The 22188-nt window shown below is 33.4% G+C and overlaps 4 protein-coding genes across 4 annotated transcripts; all 4 read left to right on the top strand.

Moving 5' to 3' along the window:
• The first annotated feature begins 426 nt into the window (after positions 1–426).
• LOC109155641 (probable protein phosphatase 2C 55) lies at positions 427–1269 on the top strand. Its single transcript, XM_019303264.1, has one exon. The coding sequence runs from the start codon at positions 427–429 to the stop codon at positions 1267–1269; it is 843 nt and encodes a 280-aa protein (XP_019158809.1).
• Positions 1270–6430: 5161 nt separating this feature from the next.
• LOC109155639 (probable protein phosphatase 2C 55) lies at positions 6431–7261 on the top strand. Its single transcript, XM_019303263.1, has one exon. The coding sequence runs from the start codon at positions 6431–6433 to the stop codon at positions 7259–7261; it is 831 nt and encodes a 276-aa protein (XP_019158808.1).
• A 1883-nt stretch (positions 7262–9144) lies between these two features.
• Positions 9145–9993, top strand: LOC109155638 (probable protein phosphatase 2C 55). Its single transcript, XM_019303262.1, has one exon. It carries the CDS (start codon positions 9145–9147, stop codon positions 9991–9993), a length of 849 nt encoding a protein of 282 aa, XP_019158807.1.
• Positions 9994–13589: 3596 nt separating this feature from the next.
• Positions 13590–14432, top strand: LOC109155637 (probable protein phosphatase 2C 55). The gene has a single exon (XM_019303261.1). It carries the CDS (start codon positions 13590–13592, stop codon positions 14430–14432), a length of 843 nt encoding a protein of 280 aa, XP_019158806.1.
• Positions 14433–22188: the final 7756 nt, after the last annotated feature.

The following is a 22188-nucleotide window of genomic DNA, read 5'->3' as shown; positions in this document are numbered from 1 at the left end:
AAGCTTCAAATTTATTTTTAAAACGCTATTTAAGATAGCTTTTCAAAATAAGTTTTTATTTTAAAATACTAATTTATTTTGGGACATTACCAAAACGAGCTTATAACTTATTAATAAGTTAAAATAAGGCATAAACTCTTAAATAAGTTCTGTCAAATAGAGCCTTAATATAAAAGTGATCCCAACAACAATTAAAAGGTTAATGCGTTAAAATATAATTAGTTATTATTTATACAATATAAATTATTGCATCCAATATGCATTTAATTAGTGATTGCTTAAATAGTATGCGTTAATCCCAATCCTATTAGGACTAAGTCCGCGGTGATATACTTACTTAAAAGCGTGAATCTCATACTCTAGCCGACTTCTCACGCAGTACGTACTATTGTTTTTCTTGGATTTCACAGTTTCCAAATTTCATTCATGGCGGTCACGATGAAAAGAAAGCGTTTGATCAATCCATCAAAAGCCAGTACTAGGGCTTATCTCCAAACCCTAGTTGACAGCGGCTTGGCACGGCGGAGAACAACCAGAATGGTCGCCGGAGCGTTCTACATACCCAAACACAATCCGGCGAAGCCTCTCGGAGAAGACTCGCACTTTGTCTGTTCGGAGGCGCAGACGATCGGCGTGGCGGACGGCGTCGGCGGCTGGGCAAAGAGGGGCATCGACGCCGGAGAGTACTCCAGAGAGCTGATGGCTAACGCCGTCTTGTCCGTCCGTCACCAGAGAGATACAGTCCGCTGCGTGGACCCCATGACAGCCCTGGACGAAGCTTACGTGGACACCAAAGCACAAGGCTCTTCCACGGCGTGTATCTTGACGTTAGTTGACGATTGCGTGAAAGCCGTCAACGTCGGCGACAGCGGCTTCGCAGTCCTACGCGGCGGGAAAATCGTCTACACCTCCCCGCCTCAGCAGTCGCGGTTCAACTGTCCTGTTCAGCTGGGGAAATCGCGCGGCGACCCGACCGCGGCCGAGAAATTGGAGGTGAAGGTGAAACCGGGAGACATCATAGTAATGGCGACGGATGGATTGTTCGACAACGTTCATGAATCCGAACTGGAAGATTTGGTTAACGGATCGGGTTCCGACAAGAATCCGATGAAGTTGGCGAGGAAGATTGCTCGGTACGCGCTTAAGAATTCCCTGAACGCAAACATCGATACTCCATTCTCCGTGGTGACCAGGATCGCCGGAATCGACGAGCATGCAATTGGGGGCAAGTACGATGATATAACGGTGGTAGTTGCTTATATTCAATAAACTTTAATTGTAAGCCGCCAGATTGTGTGGAGCGGTTGCTAGGAGTGTAAGCCGTGACAGCAGATACCATCTTACAAAATACGCATGTTCATGACAGCAGATTAGCAAGCAGAGCAAAGGGAGGAAAGAGAGAAGTTTATTTCTAAGTTGTTTATTTTCTGGTGCAGAAACAAAACATGCAGAATACAATGCTTATATGGTTAGAATGTTCTAGTAACTGCTCTCAACAGATTAGCTGGCATTTTTTTTCCTCTACTTTTGTTATTTTCTAATCTGTTATTTTCCTCTAATATGGATAGAATGTTCTAGTAACTGCAGAATACAATGCTTATATGGCTGTTATGATGTTCATTTTTGTAAGCAAACATTGCATTCAGATTGCTAATATAAGCCATGGTGCATGTCAGAATAATAGTGTGCAGTGTGTTTTGGTATTAGTGTGCATTGTGTTTTGGTATTAGTGTGCATTGTGTTTTTGTAAACAAAGTTGTCATTTAAGTTAGCATTTTGGGTTGTTTTGCTCAAGATCAGGTAGCATGCTTGTTTCACTTTATTATTTTAATCTAAGGCAACAAAGTTGTCTTCAATTAAATTGAGTTTCTTGATGTCCAATAATTCAGATCCTGAAGGCAGTGTGATCACTAAGCTTGTATATAAGAATAACTGCATTAAGGGTTGGTTGACAACACATAAGGGTTCTACCCCGTACCTGAACTTGTGATCAATCCAAACAGTTCACTAGCTTATTCCAAAATTAAATAAATAAATAATTCTTAACCCAAAATTAGATAAATAACTAACCGAACCAACGACGTAGGGAACAAAAAGTGACTAACAAGCTCCAAAAGAAGAACGTTACTAGGCACCAAGGATCGCCGGAATCGACGAGGATGCCATCGACAGCAAGTACGATGATATAACAGTGGTAGTTGCTTATATTCAATAAACATAATGATGATCGATCATCAATTCATCATCCAGATATCAAGAAATATCATTATCTGTATTGAATCTAAATGTTTATGTTTAGGGTCGTCTAGGGTTAGGGTTTAATTTGATTTAATATGCATTATTAATTTGATTTGTGTTTGGCCACTAACATCGGCCTCTTATAAATCTTGAGTTATTATGAAGATTAAATGTGTAGGTAAAAATGCAGTAAAAATCAACTGAAGAAAAAACGTGTATTTCAGAAATAATAATGTACATATTCCGTTCTTTTATAAAATACGGCACAATTAACACAAGTTATGGCACACTATTATTAGTTACAAATGTTATATTAAATATAGTTAACGTTTGCCAAAATCCTAACGAAGGCACCTTCTAAGGACAGTGGATTGGACAATTTCAAAATTCTATGCGTATCTTCTTCTCCAAGCTTTGAAAATGATGCGGACAAGTGCAAAGGACTCGAGACTTGTGATCTAGTGTTTAGTTAAAGATCGATAAAGAAAACACGATACTTAATTCTTGGTTAAAGGTCAAGAAACATGACTTGCGACACAAAGCTCCGGTTAAGGATTAGGGATAAGGACTTGACACTTGGAATTTGACCAATGACAAAGACGTAAAATATATAGTCCAATTTAATAATGAAACATCTGGGGTGATATAATGTACATTATGCTTTAGAATAATGTACATTATGAGTTATAAAAATGTATGTTGCAGCTGAGCGTGCAAAAAAATTAAATTAAACAAAACGACGTCGTTTTTGGATGGTGGTCCACACAGACTATTGCGATCAATATGGTAGCCCCCACTCTCCATTTGTGTGGGAATAGGCAGGTCTTAGGTTATGTCCTAGGTTAATATAATGTGGAGTTCTAGTTGGAGTAATGATAGGACTAAGTTAATAGACATATGTTTTTCTCCTATAAATAGGGACGACGTGCATTGTCCCATGATCTTGCATTCCAGTTTACGAATTATTCTTGTAATTAGAAAATCTAGTTTCATCATTATATTTTAACTATTTTTTTTAACTTATAAGGCTACCCACGTCTTTGAAAGGGAGGGATGGAATTGCGATCATATGTGACATCGCCACTTCAAAGGGTTTCAGTATTTGCAAGCCATTCAAATGTATTTTTGTTACACAACAACAACCAATCCATACAAAAGACAAGGTGATGAGTGGGTCCAAAATTATTTTAAATGTTATTATTATTATTATTATTATTATTATTATTATTATTATTATTATTATTATTATTTGAAATTGAATTGAAATTATATGACTGTAAAAAAATTGTGAATGAATTGTAAATATATATGATCATAGAATAGTATTATCTATTCCCGCAGTTACTATTCCATGGTATGGCGTGCCTCTGTCTTGTGACCTTAATTTTCACTAGTAGTCGAACTTGTAACCTTATTGATAATATATATGACCCATTTTTTAAGAAGGTTGAGTGTTGCAGTGAAGTACGGAGTAGATATTAAGTATAAGTTAAAAGTTGACTTGTAAAATGAGTCAATTTATTTAGGTTATGTTTGGCAAACCTAGCTGAAGACGTAGCTAGCTAAAAGCTGAAAACTAAAGAGTTGTTAACTAGCTGATTATGCTTAAAAGTGTTTGGTAAAATTAACTTTTTGATAAGCTAATAACGGTAAAAAGACTAAAAATGACATTTTCATAAAATTTAAATGATGTGATTATTATATTGTTTTTATATTATAATATATGAGATATATTTAATTTATAAAAAAAAATTGTTTTATAATATATATGAGATATATATTAAATTAAAACAAAAGAATTTTTTTTTAATTGGTAAGGATAAATGATGTCATTTAGAGTTAGAGAGTTGTGGAAGAGGATGAATAAAAATATAGGAGAAAAGAAAAGGCCAAAAGGGTAAAAATATAGGACAAAAGAAAAAGCCAAAAAGGTTTTAATTGATAAAAGATGTCAAATTTATTTAAAATAACAAGGATAAAGATAGAAAAAAGACAGGAAGCTTCAAATTTATTTTTAAAACGCTATTTAAGATAACTTTTCAAAATAAGATTTTATTTTAAACTACTAATTTATTTTACGATATTACCAAAAAGAGCTTATAACTTATTAATAAGTTAAAATAAGGCATAAACTCTTAAATAAGCTCTGCCAAATAGATCCTTAATATAAAAGTGATCTCAACAACAATTAACAGGTTAATGCGTTAAAATATAGTTAGTTATTATTTATATAATAATATAAAGCATTGCATCCAATACGCATTTAATTAGTGATTGCTTAAATAGTATGCGTTAATCCCAATCCTATTAGGACTAAGTCCGCAGTGATATACTTAGGGGGGTGTATTCCATCATGACTTTCGTAGAGTTTTAAAGACTTTTATGAACTTTAAAAGTTTGGAGGTATTCAATTCAAACTTTTAGAGAGTGTTTAAAAGTCAGACGGTATTCAATCAAGACTTTTAAAGAGTCTTTAAAAGTCATGTGGTATTCGATCAAGACTTTTAAAGAGTCTTTAAAAGTCATGTGGTATTCGATCAAGACTTTTAAAGAGTCTTTAAAAGTCATGTGGTATTCAAAAAGTTATGAACTTTTGTAGACTTTTTAATTTTAGGACTTTTGTAAACTTTTGTAGACTTTTCCTTCTCAAATATAAATAGTTGAAATCCAACCATCAACCCCAAGATTTCAAAATTTTCTTTCTGACAACTTTTAATGTTTTCTCTCTATTTAAACTCCGTTTTTTCTCCATATTTAAACTTTATAAACCTATCAAAATTCAATAAAATTATTTTTTTCTTCATTATCCTATATTTTCCTCATACCTAAACTCTACCAATTTATCTCTCTTTCCTAAGCTTCTTTTACAATCTTCCTCTTAAAATTCGAAATAATATTATTTTTACTTCATTATTGCTTGTTTATATTGATTTTTATTTTTTCTATGAATTTTTTATCCCAAACTTTCTCTAATTCTCCCTAAATACATTAACAAAGCAAATATTTCATCGTCAAATTTTAGTATATGTTTCATAATATTCATATAAATACGTATATATTTTGATTTTTATTCTTTTTATGTTTATATTCGTAATATATATTTATTATTATTATTTTTAACATGTTACTACGAATAGCGAACTACTATATGTTCGCAACAACAATTTGGGGTTGCAAACAGTAGCACATTGATGTTGTTCGCTGTCTCAAATTGCTATTGCAAATAATAGTTCTTTGCGTGATACCTAGCAATATATCAAGTATAATTATATATATATATATATATATATATATATATATATATATATATATATATATATATATATATATATATATATATATTAATATTAGATTTGGGTGAAGAACTATATAATAAGAAGAATTTTATGATATATTATAAATATTTTGTAAGAAAATTATAAATGTTAAGAATCAAAATCATTGAAAGTTTGTAGGGATGTATTTAATTTAGAATTTCAATGACTTTTGTAGACTTTTTAAAATAAAAAGTTGATAATAGTCTATGAATGTTATTTATATAGACTTTTATAGAGTATATGAGTTAATACCCAAAATCGTCCTCGACTATAGTGGTTTTTCTCAATTTCGTCCTAAACGACTTTGGTGACCTAATATCGTCCCAGACTTTTGTGTTTCGCTCAATTTAGTCCCAGACTTTTGTGTTTTTCTCAATTTAGTCCCTCATTTGTTATTCTGTCCATTTGGTGTTAAATAAATAGACAATTCAGTAATTTTAATATTGGCATCTCTTTACTCATAGACATGTGAACTGCGAAATCCTTTTTTTTTACGAATTACCCCCAGAATTACTCCTAAAACTGCGAATATAAAATTTGATTTGCAGGTCCGGGAGTAATTATGGGTGTAATTCGTACAAGAAAGAGGAATTTCGCACTTCACAAGTTGAAAGTAAAGAGAGATCAATATTGACATTACTGAATTGTCCCTTTATTTAACACCAATTTGAAAAGTTTTAAAAAGTTTTGAACGACTCTATGAAAGTCAATCAAAGTTTATTAAAATCAATCATTTTAAAAGTCTTTAAAACTCTACAAAAGTCATGATTGAATACACCCCCTTACTTAAAAGCGTGAATCTCATACTCTAGCCGACTTCTCATGCAGTACGTACTATTGTTTTTCTTGGATTTCACAGTTTCCAAATTTCATTCATGGCGGTCACGATGAAAAGAAAGCGTTTGATCAATCCATCAAAAGTCAGTACTAGGGCTTATCTCCAAACCCTAGTTGACAGCGGCTTGGCACGGCGGAGAACAACCAGAATGGTCGCCGGAGCGTTCTACATACCCAAACACAATCCGGCGAAGCCTCTCGGAGAAGACTCGCACTTTGTCTGTTCGGAGGCGCAGACGATCGGCGTCGGCGGCTGGGCAAAGAGGGGAATCGACGCCGGAGAGTACTCCAGAGAGCTGATGGCTAACGCCGTCTTATCCGTTTGTCATCAGAGAGATACAGTCGGCTGCGTGGACCCCATGACAGCCCTGGACGAAGCCTACGTGGACACCAAAGCACAAGGCTCTTGCACGGCGTGTATCTTGACGTTAGTTGACGACTGCTTGAACGCCGTCAATGTCGGCGACAGCGGCTTCGCACTCCTACGCGCCGGGAAAATCGTCTACACCACCCCGCCTCAGCAGTCGCGGTTCAACTGTCCGTTTCAGTTGGGGAAATCACGTGGCGACCCGACCGCGGCCGAGAAATTCGAGGTGAAGGTGAAACCGGGAGACATCATCGTAATGACGACAGATGGATTGTTTGACAACGTTCATGAATCCGAACTGGAAGATTTGGTTAACGGATCGGTCTCCAACAAGAATCCTATGAAGTTGGCGAGGAAGTTTGCTCGGTACGCGCTTAAGAATTTCCTGAACGGAAACATCGATACTCCATTCTCGGCGGCGACTAGGATCGCTAGAATCGACGAGCATGCAATCGGCGGCAAGTACGATGATATAACAGTGGTAGTTGCTTATATTCAATAAACTTTGATTGTAAGCCAGATTGTGTGGAGCGGTTGCTAGGATTGTAAGCCGTGACAGTAGCTGCAGTGGAACTTCCTTGGTGATCTCTAGTTTTAAAGTTTTTCACTGTTTTTCTCATTTCTATTGAGTGTGGATAATGCTAATTTGTATGATGTACTAGTAAGACTGAAGGAATATATTGAAATATGTTAAATGGATTTGGAAAAAGTAGGAGTAATGCTTTGGGTGATGATTTAGATGGCTACATACATTTTATTTGTATCTTTTTGTTGACTGCTGGAGTGCTGGTTGTGCATGCATAAAGGAAGTTTTGGGCATATATACTATTTGACATGGTATATTTTGTCGTTGCAAAGGTACATTATTATTTTGGTTCCATTAGATGGCGAGAATGAAGTATTGAAATGTGTGGTATAAAATAAAACTACTAGCTGAGTAATCAATGGTGTAAACGATTGTCAAGTTCATTATAATTTCTCATTCTAAGGTAATAAGGCACACTTTACTTAGCTTAAATCGCATTTTTAAGTAGCAGTTACAATCCATATTCATTTTATACATTCTTTCAAAAGGCTGAACCCCAACCCTAAGGGCCCCCGCCCGACAGATTGTAAATCATGGTGACTCAACTGAACACGGTGCTCATTGCGCACAAGGAGCCCCCCTCACTTTGAGAGGTTGCTCCCACACTGTCGCTGGTGAGACTCGATCCCTGGTCATTCTTCCAAAGTATTTATTTTATACATGGTTTCACATTTGAACTCACCTTTTGACGAGAGAAATTTGTAATCACCATCTGAGAGTATACGTGTGGTAAACCTTATTTATGTGTAATATCTCTCAAATTGCACATAAAGTATAACTCGTACTAAGAAGAGATTGCACGACGGGCTTTATCCTATGGAGTATATTTATGATATTTTTTTTGACTAAAATTATTATATTATATATATATATATATATATATATATATATATATATATATGTATGTATTTAGCATTAATCATAACTTAGCTTGTTGCATTGGGGATTTGGGGCATACTAAGAAATGCCCAACTAGTATATGTATACTCAAGGGCCCAATAAAGAATGGTGGTCCAAACCATTTTTTTTATATATAGTACATTACAATTGTAATGATTATAAATAAAAGATACATTTGTACATTATTTATGTCCTGAGCTTGACGGTGTTTGTGTGGGAATATAATAGGTCTTAGGTTAATATAATGTAGAGTTACGTTCTAGTTGGAGTAATGATAGGACTAAGCTAATAGACATATGTTTTTCTCCTATAAATAGGGACGAATTGAACATTGTCCCATGATCTTGTAATTAGAAATTATTGTTATTATTTGAAAGTGAATTGAAATTATATGAATGTAAAAAATTGTGAATGAATTGCAAATATGATCATAGCTAGGATAGTATTACCAATTTTCGTAGTTACTATTCGACGATGTGTCTCTGCCTTATGATCTTAGCTCCTACCGGTAGTTGAACTTGTTGTTACCTTGTGAATAATATGATACATTTTTAAAGAAGGCCAAGTATTGCAGTACTGAAGTAGATATTAAGTATAATTAAGTTAAAAGTTTACTTGTAAAATGGGTCAATTATATTTAATATAGAAGTGAGCCCAACAACAATTAAAAGGTTAATACGTTAAAATATAGTTAGTTATATAATATAAATTATTACATCTAATATGCATTTAACTAGTGATTGTTTAAATAGTATACGTGTTAATCCTAATCCTATAAGGACTATGTCGGCGGTGATACTTACTTAAAAGTAGGAATCCCATACTCTTGCCGACTTCTCACGCAGTATTATTGTTTCCCATTCTAGTTTCTTGGATTTCAAGGTTTTCAAATTCCGATCATGGCGGTGACCATGAAGAGAAAGCGTTTGATCTATCCATCAAAATCCAGTACTAGGGTTTATCTTCAAACCCTAGTGGACAGTGGCTTGGCACGGCGGAGCACAACCAGAATGGTCGCCGGTGCGTTCTACATACCCAAACAGAACCCGGCGAAGCCTCTCGGAGAAGACGCGCACTTTATCTGTTCGGAGGCGCAGACGATCGGCGTAGCGGACGGCGTCGGCGGCTGGGCAAAGATGGGCATCGACACCGGAGAGTACGCCAGAGAGCTGATGTATAACGCCGTCTTGTCCGTCCGTCATCAGATACACACAGTCGGCAGCGTGGACCCCATGAATGCCCTTGACGAAGCCTACGTGGACACCGACGCAGAAGGCTCTTCCACGGCGTGTATCTTGACGTTAGTTGACGACTGCGTGATCGCCGTCAACGTCGGAGACAGCGGCTTCGCAGTCCTACGCGGCGGGAAAATCGTCTTCCACTCCCCGGCTCAGCAGTCGCGGTTTAACTGTCCGGTTCAGCTGGGGAAAACGTGCGACGACTCATCCGTGGCCGAGAAATTCGAGGTGAAAGTGAAACCTGGAGATATCATCGTAATGGCGACGGATGGATTGTTCGACAACGTTCATGAACACGAACTGGAAGATTTGGTTTCCGCAGAATGTCGTCTTGACGACAAGAAGCCGATGAAGTTGGCGAGGAAGATTGCACGGTACGCGCTTAACAATTCCGAGAACGAAAACATCCATACTCCATTCTCGGCGGCAACCAGGATCGCCGGAATCGACGAGGATGCCATCGGCGGCAAGTACGATGATATAACAGTGGTAGTTGCTTATATTCAATAAACATAATGATGATCGATCATCAATTCATCATTCAGATATCAAGAAATATCATTGTCTGTATTGAATCTAATTTTTGAAAAGTACACAATTGAATAGAATGTTTCATCATATCGATCAATTCGATCAAACGTTAGGGTTTGTTTTGCTACGTTTATGTTTAGGGTCTAAGGTTATGGTTTTTATAAACCCAGTAGGTGAGATAAGATTTTGTTGGATTTTGTGAATCCGTATGTGGCAACACTTTGTATTGAAGGAAATCAGGAAATGAGGGTCTGCGATCTCATTAACCAAAACACTTTGGATTGGGACCCTGGGATATGATCCTAGAGCAGTATTTTCAATCTCGTGATATTGAGCTCATTCTCAAGATTCCGTCTTATATTGAACATTTGGTTTAATAAATTTTTATGCTATGGTTTTCAAAAAATAAAAAAATACGAGTGTAAACACAAAAATTGAATTACATATTAAAATTCAGAGGTGGGTTACAAGTTACGTAGTATCAATGCTTCAATTGAATGTCTTGATCTTTAATTGAGTGTTGTATCAATATAATATGTCTAGCATGATAGAAGTATATTTTCAGCATTATTTTATGGTGATCTCTGAATAAGTTTCAAACTTTTTTGACGTTGTTTTCTCTAGAAATGAAAGCTCCATTCTATTATAATTCCCAAACTAACTTTGTCGAGTACATGGTTAGAGAAATATATAAGAGTAGTAGTTGAAATAATTTCATTTTTGGTATTACTGTTAAGTCTGTTATAGAATTTGTCTACTTCTAGTCCTTCATAAAAAAATTGCCAAATTTAATCTCATTTATAGTGGCAGTATGTGCCACTTTTAAATGTTTCATCCTCCACCGATTTTTCCGGCAATTATCCGTCATTTTGTGCACACAAGTATAAGAAAATAAAATTATGCATTCACTACTAATTATAATTTTTAATCTAATGGAAAACGTTTCTTCAAACATTAGATGTGCCTTTTTGGATCACCTTCTTCTGCAGAAATACAATCACGATACATTTAAAATGTAAATACAAGCATTGGTTAATGCATGTTTTCTTATACCGTTAAGTTTTGGTCATCAAATTCTATTTAAAATAGTTTTTTCATATTTGTTTTTGAGAAAAAAAAAAAAAGAATACTTGCATAAATTTAAGTCACATCAAGCTAATAAAATCATAAAAGAGCAACTACATCAAGCCCTTTAATTTAGAGATTGATTAAACACATAAATATTGAAAATCATGATGAGAAGTATATACAGTGATTACTTACTAGTCAAACACCATTGTTCTCCTTATCCAAAATCCTAAGAAGGAACCAAAGTAGATCATTCATTCTGAATGTATAGTTCATTCATTCTGGATATATAGTTCATTCATTCTGAATATATAGTTCAAATTATGCACATCATAACGTCGTTAACGGCAATCAAAACTGATTTTTTTTTTAAAGTCAGACACGTCGTTTTTAATCAAAATGACGTCGTTTTTACAATCGTGTGCACCATGCATTACTACTAACAAATGTACAAAGGATTCGAGACTTGTGATCTAGTGTCTAGTTAAGAATCGATAAAGAAAACATGATACTTAATTCTTGGTTAAAGGTCGAGAAACATGACTTGCGACACTTAGCTCCGGTTAAGGATTAGGGATAAGGACTTGACACTTGGAATTTGACCAATGACAAAGACGTAAAATATATAGTCTAATTTAATAATGAAACATCTGGGGTGATATAATGTATATTATATTTTAGAATAATGTATATTATGCTTTAGAATAATGTACATTATATTTTAAAATAATGTACATTATGAGTTATAAAAATGTATGTCGCGCGAAAAAATAAAATTAAACAAAATCACGTTGTTTTTGGATGGTGGTCTACACCTACAGACTATTGTGAAACAATATGGTAGTCCCCACACCCCATTTGTGTGGGAATAGGCTGGTCTTAGGTTATGTCGTAGGTTAATATAATGTGGAGTTCTAGTTGGAGTAATGATAGGACTAAGTTAATAGACATAAGTTTTTCTCCTATAAATAGGGACGACGTGCATTGTCCCATGATCTTGCATTCCAGTTTACGAATTATTCTTGTAATTAGAAAATCTAGTTTCATCATTATATTTTAACTATTTTTTTAACTTATAAGGCTACCCACGTCTTTGAAAGGGAGGGATGGAATTGCGATCATATGTGACATCGCCACTTCAAAGGGTTTCAGTATTTGCAAGCCATTCAATAAATGTATTTTTGTTACACAACAACAACCAATGCCATACAAAAGACAAGGTGATGAGTGGGTCCAAAATTATTTTAAATGTTATTATTATTATTATTATTATTATTATTATTATTATTATTATTATTATTATTATTATTATTATTATTTGAAAGTGAATTGAAATTATATGAGTGTTAAAAATTTGTGAATGAATTGCAAATATATATGATCATAGAATAGTATTATCTATTCCCGCAGTTACTATTTCACGGTCTGGCGTGCCTCTGTCTTGTGACCTTAATTTTTACTAGTAGTCGAACTTGTAACCTTATTGATAATATATATGACCCATTTTTTAAGAAGGTTGAGTGTTGCAGTGAAGTACGGAGTAGATATTAAGTATAAGTTAAAAGTTGACTTGTAAAATGAGTCAATTTATTTAGGTTATGTTTGGCAAACCTAGCTGAAGACGTAGCTAAAAGTTGAAAACTAAAGAGTTGTTAACTAGCTGATTATGCTTAAAAGTGTTTGGTAAAATTAACTTTTTTTGATAAGCTAATAACGGTAAAAAGAATAAAAATGACATTTTCATAAAATTTAAATGATGTGATTATTATATTATTTTTATATTATAATATATGAGATATATTTAATTTATAAAAAAAGTTTTTTTTTTTATAATATATATGAGATATATATTAAATTAAAACAAAGAATTTTTTTTTTAATTGGTAAGGATAAATGATGTCATTTATTTATGAACAATTAGAGTTAGAGAGTTGTGGAAGATGATGAATAAAAATATAGGAGAAAAGAAAAGGCCAAGAGGGTAAAAATATAGGAGAAAAGAAAAAGCCAAAAAGGTTTTAATTGATAAAAGATGTCAAATTTATTTAAAATAACAAGGATAAAGATAGAAAAAAGATAGGAAGCTTCAAATTTATTTTTAAAACGCTATTTAAGATAACTTTTCAAAATAAGTTTTTATTTTAAACTACTAATTTATTTTGGGATATTACAAAAAAGAGCTTATAACTTATTAATAAGTTAAAATAAGACATAAACTCTTAAATAAGTTCTGCCAAATAGAGCCTTAATATAAAAGTGATCCCAACAACAATTAATAGGTTAATGCGTTAAAATATAGTTAGTTATTATTTATATAATATAAATTATTGCATCCAATACGCATTTAATTAGTGATTGCTTAAATAGTATGCGTTAATCCCAATCCTATTAGGACTAAGTCCGCGGTGATATACTTACTTAAAAGCGTGAATCTCATACTCTAGCCGACTTCTCACGCAGTACGTACTATTGTTTTTCTTGGATTTCACAGTTTCCAAATTTCATTCATGGCGGTCACGATGAAAAGAAAACGTTTGATCAATCCATCAAAAGCCAGTACTAGGGCTTATCTCCAAACCCTAGTCGACAGCGGCTTGGTACGGCGGAGAACAACCAGAATGGTCGCCGAAGCGTTCTACATACCCAAACACAATCCGGCGAAGCCTCTCGGAGAAGACTCGCACTTTGTTTGTTCGGAGGCACAGACGATCGGAGTGGCGGACGGCGTCGGCGGCTGGGCAAAGAGGGGCATCGATGCCGGAGAGTTCTCCAGAGAGCTGATGGCTAACGCCGTCTTGTCCGTCCGTCACCAGAGAGATACAGTCGGCTGCGTGGACCCCATGACAGCCCTGGACGAAGCTTACGTGGACACCAAAGCACAAGGCTCTTCCACGGCGTGTATCTTGACGTTAGTTGACGACTGCGTGAACGCCGTCAACGTCGGCGACAGCGGCTTCGTAGTCCTACGCGGCGGGAAAATCCTCTACACCTCCCCGCCTCAGCAGTCGCTGTTCAACTGTCCGGTTCAGCTGTGTAAATCGCGCGGCGACCCGACCGCGGCCGAGAAATTCGAGGTGAAGGTGAAACCGGGAGACATCATCGTAATGGCGACGGATGGATTGTTCGACAACGTTCATGAATCCGAACTGGAAGATTTGGTTAACGGATCGGGCTCCGACAAGAATCCGATGAAGTTGGCGAGGAAGATTGCTCGGTACGCGCTTAAGAATTCCCTGAACGCAAACATCGATACTCCATTCTCGGCGGCGACCAGGATCGCCGGAATCAAGGAGCATGCAATCGGGGGCAAGTACGATGATATAACAGTGGTAGTTGCTTATATTCAATAAACTTTGATTGTAAGCCAGATTGTGTGGAGCGGTTGCTAGGAGTGTAAGCCATGACAACAGATTAGCAATTAAGCAGAGCAAAGGGAGGAAAGAGAGAAGTTTATTTCTAAGTTGTTTATTTTCTGGTGCAGAAACAAAACATGCAGAATACAATGCTTATATGGATAGAATGTTCTAGTAACTGCTCTCAACAACTTTTTTTTTTTCCTCTACTTCTGTTATTTTCTAATCTGTTTTTATTAATCACCACGATGTTTAATTTGTATGTACGTAACTACCTATTCAATCTGATTTTGTAAAAGTACACAATGCAATTGAATAGAATGTTTCATCGATCAATTCAAACGTTACGAACCGTAACGATTATGTTTAGGGTCTAGGGTTTCAAATTAAATACAATTCTAAACACAAAAATTGAATTATACCTTAAGATTAAGGGTTGGGTTACACGTTAATTGAGTAGTATCAATGCTTCAATTGAATGTACATATTGATCTTTAATGGAGTGTTGGATTAATATGTCTAGCACGATAGAAGTATATATTTTCAAGATCATTTTAGGTGATCTCTAGTTTTAAAGTATTTCAGTGTTTTCTCATTTCTGTTGAGTGTGGATAATGCTAATTTGTCTGATGTACTAGTAAGACTGAAAGAATATATTGAAATATGTTAAATGGATTTGGAAAAAGTAGGAGTAATGCTTTGGGTGATGATTTAGATGGCTACATACATTTTATTTCTATCTTTTTGTTGACTGCTGGAGTGCTGGTTGTGCATGCATAAAGGAAGTTTTGGGCATATATACTATTTAACAGGATCATTTTATGGTGATCTCTAAATAGGTTTTAAACTTTTTCACGTTGTTTTCTTTAAAAATGAGAGCTCCGATCCGTACATAGTTGGAGAAATATATAAGAGGAGTAGTCGAAATAATTTTATTTTTGATCTTACTGTTAAGCCTGTTATAGGATTTGTCTACTTCTAATCCTTCATAAAAAAAATTGCCAAATTTACTCTCAGTTATAGTGGCAGTACGTGCCACTTTTAAATGTTTCATCCTCCATCCATTTTTTCGTCAATTACCTGTCATTTCGGGCAAAGTATAAGAAAATAAAGTTATCCATTCGTTACTAATTATAATTTTTAACGTAGTAGTAAACGTTTGTTCCCAAATCCGCCATTCTAAAGCACAAGACCGGGCATGGCAGCATTATATTAATTAGCTAGCTAGTGTGCACATTTCTCTGACTGTTTTTACTAACATTGGAGACATTGGATGTGCCTTTTTGGATCACCTTCTTCTGCAGAAATACAATCACGATACATTTAAAATGTAAATATAAGCATTGGTTAATGTTTTCTTATACCGTTAAGCTAAGTTTAATTTTGGTCATCAAATTCTATTTAAAATAGTTTTTTCATATTTGTTTTTGAGAAAAAAAAAAAAAAAAAAAGAATAATACTTGCGTAAATTTAAGTCACAACAAACTAACAAAATCATATAAGAGCAATGACCTCAAGCCCTTTACAGGGCGTTTGGTTGGAGGGATTTTAAATTCCCTTCCCACTTAATTCCCACCTAATTCCAAAGGCCATTAAATTCCATAGTTTGGTTGGAGGGAATTGGAATTGCAATTCTCCCATTTTCATGGAATTAAAATCCCATGTCCCCCCCTAGGATTTTAATTCCTGGGAAAAAAAAGGTAATGATGAGTCAAAATTACCCATTCTTTTTTTAACTTAAAATTAATGTCTAACAACAATAATGGACATTTTTGACTTTATACTACTTATTCCCTTTCAATTCCTATGTATACCAAACATTGAAATTGAAATCCCCAGTAATTCTATTCCTGTCAACCAAACACTGGAATTTAAATTCCCACTTTATTCTCAGTAATTCAACTCTCATGGAATTACAATTCCTTTCTCACATAATTTGCCCCTTCAACCAAACGTCCTGTTAGAGATTGATTAAAATACACATAAATATTGAAAATCATGAGAAATATATACCGTGATTACTTGCCAATGACTTTGTGATCTAGTAGTATGAAGTGACACTCTCAAATAAGAGATTATAGATTTGAGTCTTGTGAAGACAATATTGACTCTTTGTGTTTCAGTAAATTAAGAAAATAGCTATGAATATATACTATCGTAATACTAAAATAAAAAATAAAAAAAATTACAGTGATTACTAAGTGTACGTGCTTTATTGATTATATTTATGGTCAAATAAAAAATAAAATGGTTTAGATAAGAGACATGGTGGGACCGTGGATTTAAGAATGGATTAGAGGAAGCGTTAATAGCTTTAATTGCGTCCGTAGGCGAAGCATGATTGATCATATAATGGAGACATCAGTTCGAGATAATAAAGAAATTTGTAAATTAATTATTCCTCAATCCTCAAATTTTATTCACATTATTTTGTTTTTTTTTTTAATGACAAATTAAAGGGAAACCGTAACGTATTACTTGTGAGTGTGGATAAAGTAAATTTTATTTTGTATAATAATTCAATTCGTAAATTACACAAGAGCAATAAACAATATTAAATATATTATATGCAACGGATCTGATCTAGATAGTGGTAACAATAATTAAATTCGTAATATTTTAATATAACAATTAAATTTTATTCACTCAGTCACCCTTTTGGATACATAAATTATATTAGAACAATATAGTAAGGAGATAGAAATGATAATGTTGTTATTCGAGCCTTGATTGGTCCGACTAATGTTTATATACACAAATTTTAAATATCGTTCCTTCTAAATAGTAAAATATAAAAAAGGGAAAATGACACCTTTTCACTTGAGTTATATATTTATAGCACTTTTCTCCCCTCAATTATTTAACTGGTTGTTTTTCCCCCTAAAATGGTAAATGGACATATTTACCCTTATAATAAATATTTTATTTATTTTTTTTCTCCAACAAATTATGACCATAATTTGGTTCAAACCAAATAAACACTATAGCAACTAAACCGAAATATTCCAATTACAATTTAGAATCGAAACTCGATATTTAGAGTTTATTAAAATCCCGGAATGGACGGTTCATGTTCCGAACTGAAAAAATAAAATACATTTATTGTTGAATTTAGACTATTTTTAAAATAAAAATAAAATTTTAAAATAAAAACGGTTCAAAATCGCGAATCGGGTCCGGAACCGCCAGTTCACGGTTCAGGATCCAATTTTTTTGATTCATAATTTTAATAAATTGAAATCCAAATATTGGGTTCTAGATCTGAATCATAACCGGAAACTTTTAATTCGATTGCTATAGTGTCCGATTCAGTTCGAACCGAATCGTAGTCATCCCTACGTATACGCAATAATTTGTTGGAGAAGTAAAATAAATAAAATGTTTATTTTAAGGGTATAAATGCCAATTTAATATATTAGGGAGAAAAACAACCACTTTTAGAATAATTGAAGGGGCTAATGTGCTTACCTAAATAATTGAGGGGGAAAAAGTGTTATAAGTATATAACTAAGGGGGAAAAAGTGTCATTTTCCCTATAAAAAATGTAAAAAGGGGGAATAAGGGATTGATGCATGTGGGCATTGTGGGGTGATTGGTAAATAAAATAAAATATATAGCAATATGATAAAGGCACGTGAAGGTAGAGTCTAGGAGCTATCTTACAAGAGAGTATATATACGAGAATTATTATATTGAATTGGAGTGTTGAATTATGCTTAAAGTAGACAGATCTTTTGTACAAAAGAATATGATGAGTGATAATTTATTTTGCTCTCATAGTATTATACCTTATATATATAATCAAAAAATTAATTTTAATAATACAGTTGAGTCACCGTAATTTACATTATCCTAAATGTTTTATCGGGCCAGAGTATTGAGGTTCTTGGGGTTGGGAATTCAAACTTTTGGGAGAAAAGCATTATTATATTACATTGTTCAAGATAGTTAAGAAGTTGACTTGATAACCATAAGATTTCAAGTTCAACTTTACGTGAAAGTTATGTATTAGCCTTTTTAGTTTAAGTTAACCAGTTATGGATTATTTAGTATGATTTACCTCTTTGTAATCATTTATCGGTTAGGATCACAAGACGAATTTTACTTAGTCAATATGTATATTTGGATAATGACGCGTGCTTTTTTGTAAATTAAAGAATTATTATATTGGAAACATGTTTGTTGGTCCTCTATTAGTCAATTATGTGCAATAGCCAATAATGTGAGTCGATAACATATATATTGTCCTTGGAAAGTTGCAACTGTCCTCCATTTTTTTGGTGGAAGTCAGCTAATCAAAGTTCAATTTGTTGAAGGGTTTCTCTGCAGGTTCATGAATGTCCAACATACATAATAATCATGCCCTTAGCTGATATTATTCCTAAAGAATTCTTGGTCTCTTTCTTTTGTTATTTTGTTCATTTTCAACATTTTTCTTATGTTGTTTTTGTTGCATGCAAAATAAAAGGGCAATGGCAATATATATATATATATATATATATATATATATATATATATATTCGATCTGGTGCAGTCATGTATCATTAGTTACGCATAAATGCATTATAAAGTGTTTGATATATAATGGTGTATTTTTTTTTTTTTGGTGTGTGGTGCATTTGTGTATTCCATTCTGGTACATTTTCAAACATTATGTGGTGCATTTATGCATACCTAATGGTGCAATCCCATGCCACCGGTCACATGGGAAACCTTACATGTCTTCATTTGAACCATTATATATATACTAGTTTTTTACGCGCATTGCGCGATTGGGATAATGCCCAATGTTTTTTTTTTAAAAAAATAAGTATTTTAAAGTATATTAAGGCAAGATTGTATTGAAATTGTTCATGCATAGATAATTGAAGGTTGAATTTGCGTATTTAAATAGGTAATTCTTCTCCCAAAGGTTGAGTCCCCAACCCCAAGGCCCCCCCACACTCTGGCCCGACAGAGCATTGTGGGAAGTTGTAAATCACGGTGACTCAATGGTTCAGCAGACAGGACCAAATGCCGGTGCGAACAAGGAATCTGCCCACTTTGGACATAATTCCCGCACTGCCGCCGCCGAGGTTCAAACCTTGGTCTCTTCTCCCAAATACTGCCCACTAAAACATTGAGCTAAACCCGTGCGGGTTAAATAGGTAATTCTAAGTTTACAAATGCAAGATAATATAGTCAATATTGATTATAATTGTCAATAAAATAATTGTATAGGTATGGTTGAAACCAAATACGGGACATAAGGGAGAACAAATAAAAATTAGGGCATAAAATATTAAATATATACAAATATTGTTTGAGGAGATTTCGACATTAGGATTTGTGGTTAAGTTCTATTAAGACTTTAATATTAGAATTAGATTAATGGTGTAATTATAATTCTATATTAGACGTTAATATTAGAATTAGACTAACGGTGAATTAACGGTATTTAACGGAAAAGTTAAATGGATAATCATATAATTAAGGATAAATTAGAAAAACTTTAAAAAAAATTAAAACCTGAACAATTTGAATCATTCATTTGATTTAATAATTTGGCGGTCATTTTTTCTACCCAATGTTAATAATTAAATAAATTCGTTGGTCAAATCTGCTAATATAATCCGCTAACTGCTGATTGTCAAACAAGGACATTGCAAGGTAGTTCTCACTTCAATTTGTTGTGTGATTTGAATACTCTCTTTGTCACAAAATCTCTCAAGTAGTTAATATGGTTGGCTTTATTAATTATATATTTTTTTTAATTTTTTAATTTCATGGTATTAATAAAATACTTGGTAAATAAATATATAGCATTATTTTGTATTATAACTTTGATATTTAATTAGAAAAATAGTGCACAAAAAAGATAATAGACAATGTAGTGAATATAATCAATTGATGAATTTGAATGTAAAAATTTTTACATTTGAGAAAAATAAAGACAATATAACTAATGAAAATATTTCTCTTAATTAATTTATTGATAATGAATATTTTTTTTTTTACTGAATTAAGACACTGTAAGGACAATGTAGCGAATATAATCAATTAATAAATTTGAATATAAAGAATTTTTATATTGTAGAAAAATAAAGACAATATAACTAATACAATTATTTCTCTTATTTAATTTATTGATAATGAATAATTTTTTTTGAATAAAGGCATTGTGGACACATAATTCTAAATTAAAGAAATGCATATCTATAATTTTTTGTTGTAGCTACTAAATTATTATTTATATAATTTAATAAGAGTAAAATAGAGTACTAATTATGCCAACTTTGATTGGGATGAGGTTCGAACCTAAGACCTTTTTTTTTTATTGAAATTAATGAGTATGTTAACGGTGAACTAACGGCAATTTTTAAAATTTTAACGGAATTAGTAACGGTGTGTGGGTATTTTAGGAAATTTTAGTGTAAAATTTAAATCTTATCAATCTTTTAATCAATTTGAGCCATTCATTTGATTAAAATCTGTGACCGCCATTTTTTCTACCCATTATAGGCCTAACTCTCTTGGGCTCTTATTAGTATATAATATATAATATAATAGTATATATATATATATATATATATATATATATATATATATATATAACTATAGTTACTAGCATGATGTTATACTACTAGAAATGAAAATTTAGAGTAGTGTAGAGATTATATTCAAAGTGGACAAATCTCTTGTGTGCACCGGTATTTGGCCTTACCTACTGCGCTAGTGAGTCACTGTGATTTACATTCTCCAAAATGCTCTGTCTGGCCTGAGTGTTAGGGGCCCTTGGGACTGAGGATTCAACTTTTTGGGAGAGAAAATGAAAATTTAGAGAAATATGACATCAGCCACTACTCAAATATAGTTGAACCGAGAAAAGGCCAATATATAGATTATAGATAATTTTCAGAGAGTCAAATTTGAGATCTTGAAATACCAAACCAACTGTTCGATAAATAATCTAGCTATGGGTGCCCTTGACGCGATTTCCTTATTTGCACAGAATTAGTAACCTAGTTAAGATAGTTTTGTGATTTTAAGATTATAATACTATATTGTGTGACGTTGTCGAAATTTCTTAGGCAAATTATGGACATAATTATTTTAAATTAAGATTTATTTAGAACTAAATCTCGACCTTTTAATGGACATCTCTTTGTTGTAATTGGCATCTTGCATGCAGTTTAAGCACGCTAAGAATCTTTTAATATATTGGACTCACCGTACCTCTCTAAGCCTCTGCTCAACTGGGCTTGAATAATTTATGATATATGCATGGATAATTATCATCATCATCATCATCAAATGGTATGTTGATGACATGTTAAATGCTCCATCCCACATGCTTGCATGACTGCATGAGCCCATATATAGAATGATGATGAGCACATCAACTTAACCCTCTCGTACTTAACCTCTCATTGTTGCTTTTTTTTTTTTTTTTTTTTTTTTTTTTTTTCACTCTCCTAATAATATATTATTAAATCATAATCATAAATAAACAATAAATTACACCATTCATAACTCTTGATGAGTTATGAACCCATATTTTATTCTGATTATTATATTATATTATTTTAATTTTTTTGAATGACAAAAAAAAAAAATCAGTAATCACTAGCTAATTGATAGTGTATACGTGGACACGTGGTAAACTCTGTTTTGTAATTCTTGTCGGCAAAGGATCACAAGAAGATAAATCAGGATTTAGGGGTGTAAACGAGTCGAGTCGAGCTCAAGCTTGATAAACAATAGGTAGGCTCGA

Source organism: Ipomoea nil, unplaced genomic scaffold (genome assembly GCF_001879475.1).
Source record: "Ipomoea nil cultivar Tokyo-kokei standard unplaced genomic scaffold, Asagao_1.1 scaffold2704, whole genome shotgun sequence".
Classification (NCBI taxonomy): domain Eukaryota; kingdom Viridiplantae; phylum Streptophyta; class Magnoliopsida; order Solanales; family Convolvulaceae; genus Ipomoea; species Ipomoea nil.
The sequence above is the reverse complement of the archived record's forward strand: the minus strand, read 5'-3'. Positions and strand labels throughout refer to the sequence as shown.

Excerpts from the sequence above, each read along its gene's own strand:
- LOC109155641 (XM_019303264.1), top strand. The coding sequence starts at position 427 with ATGGCGGTCACGATGAAAAGAAAGCGTTTGATCAATCCATCAAAAGCC.
- LOC109155639 (XM_019303263.1), top strand. The coding sequence starts at position 6,431 with ATGGCGGTCACGATGAAAAGAAAGCGTTTGATCAATCCATCAAAAGTC.
- LOC109155638 (XM_019303262.1), top strand. The coding sequence starts at position 9,145 with ATGGCGGTGACCATGAAGAGAAAGCGTTTGATCTATCCATCAAAATCC.
- LOC109155637 (XM_019303261.1), top strand. The coding sequence starts at position 13,590 with ATGGCGGTCACGATGAAAAGAAAACGTTTGATCAATCCATCAAAAGCC.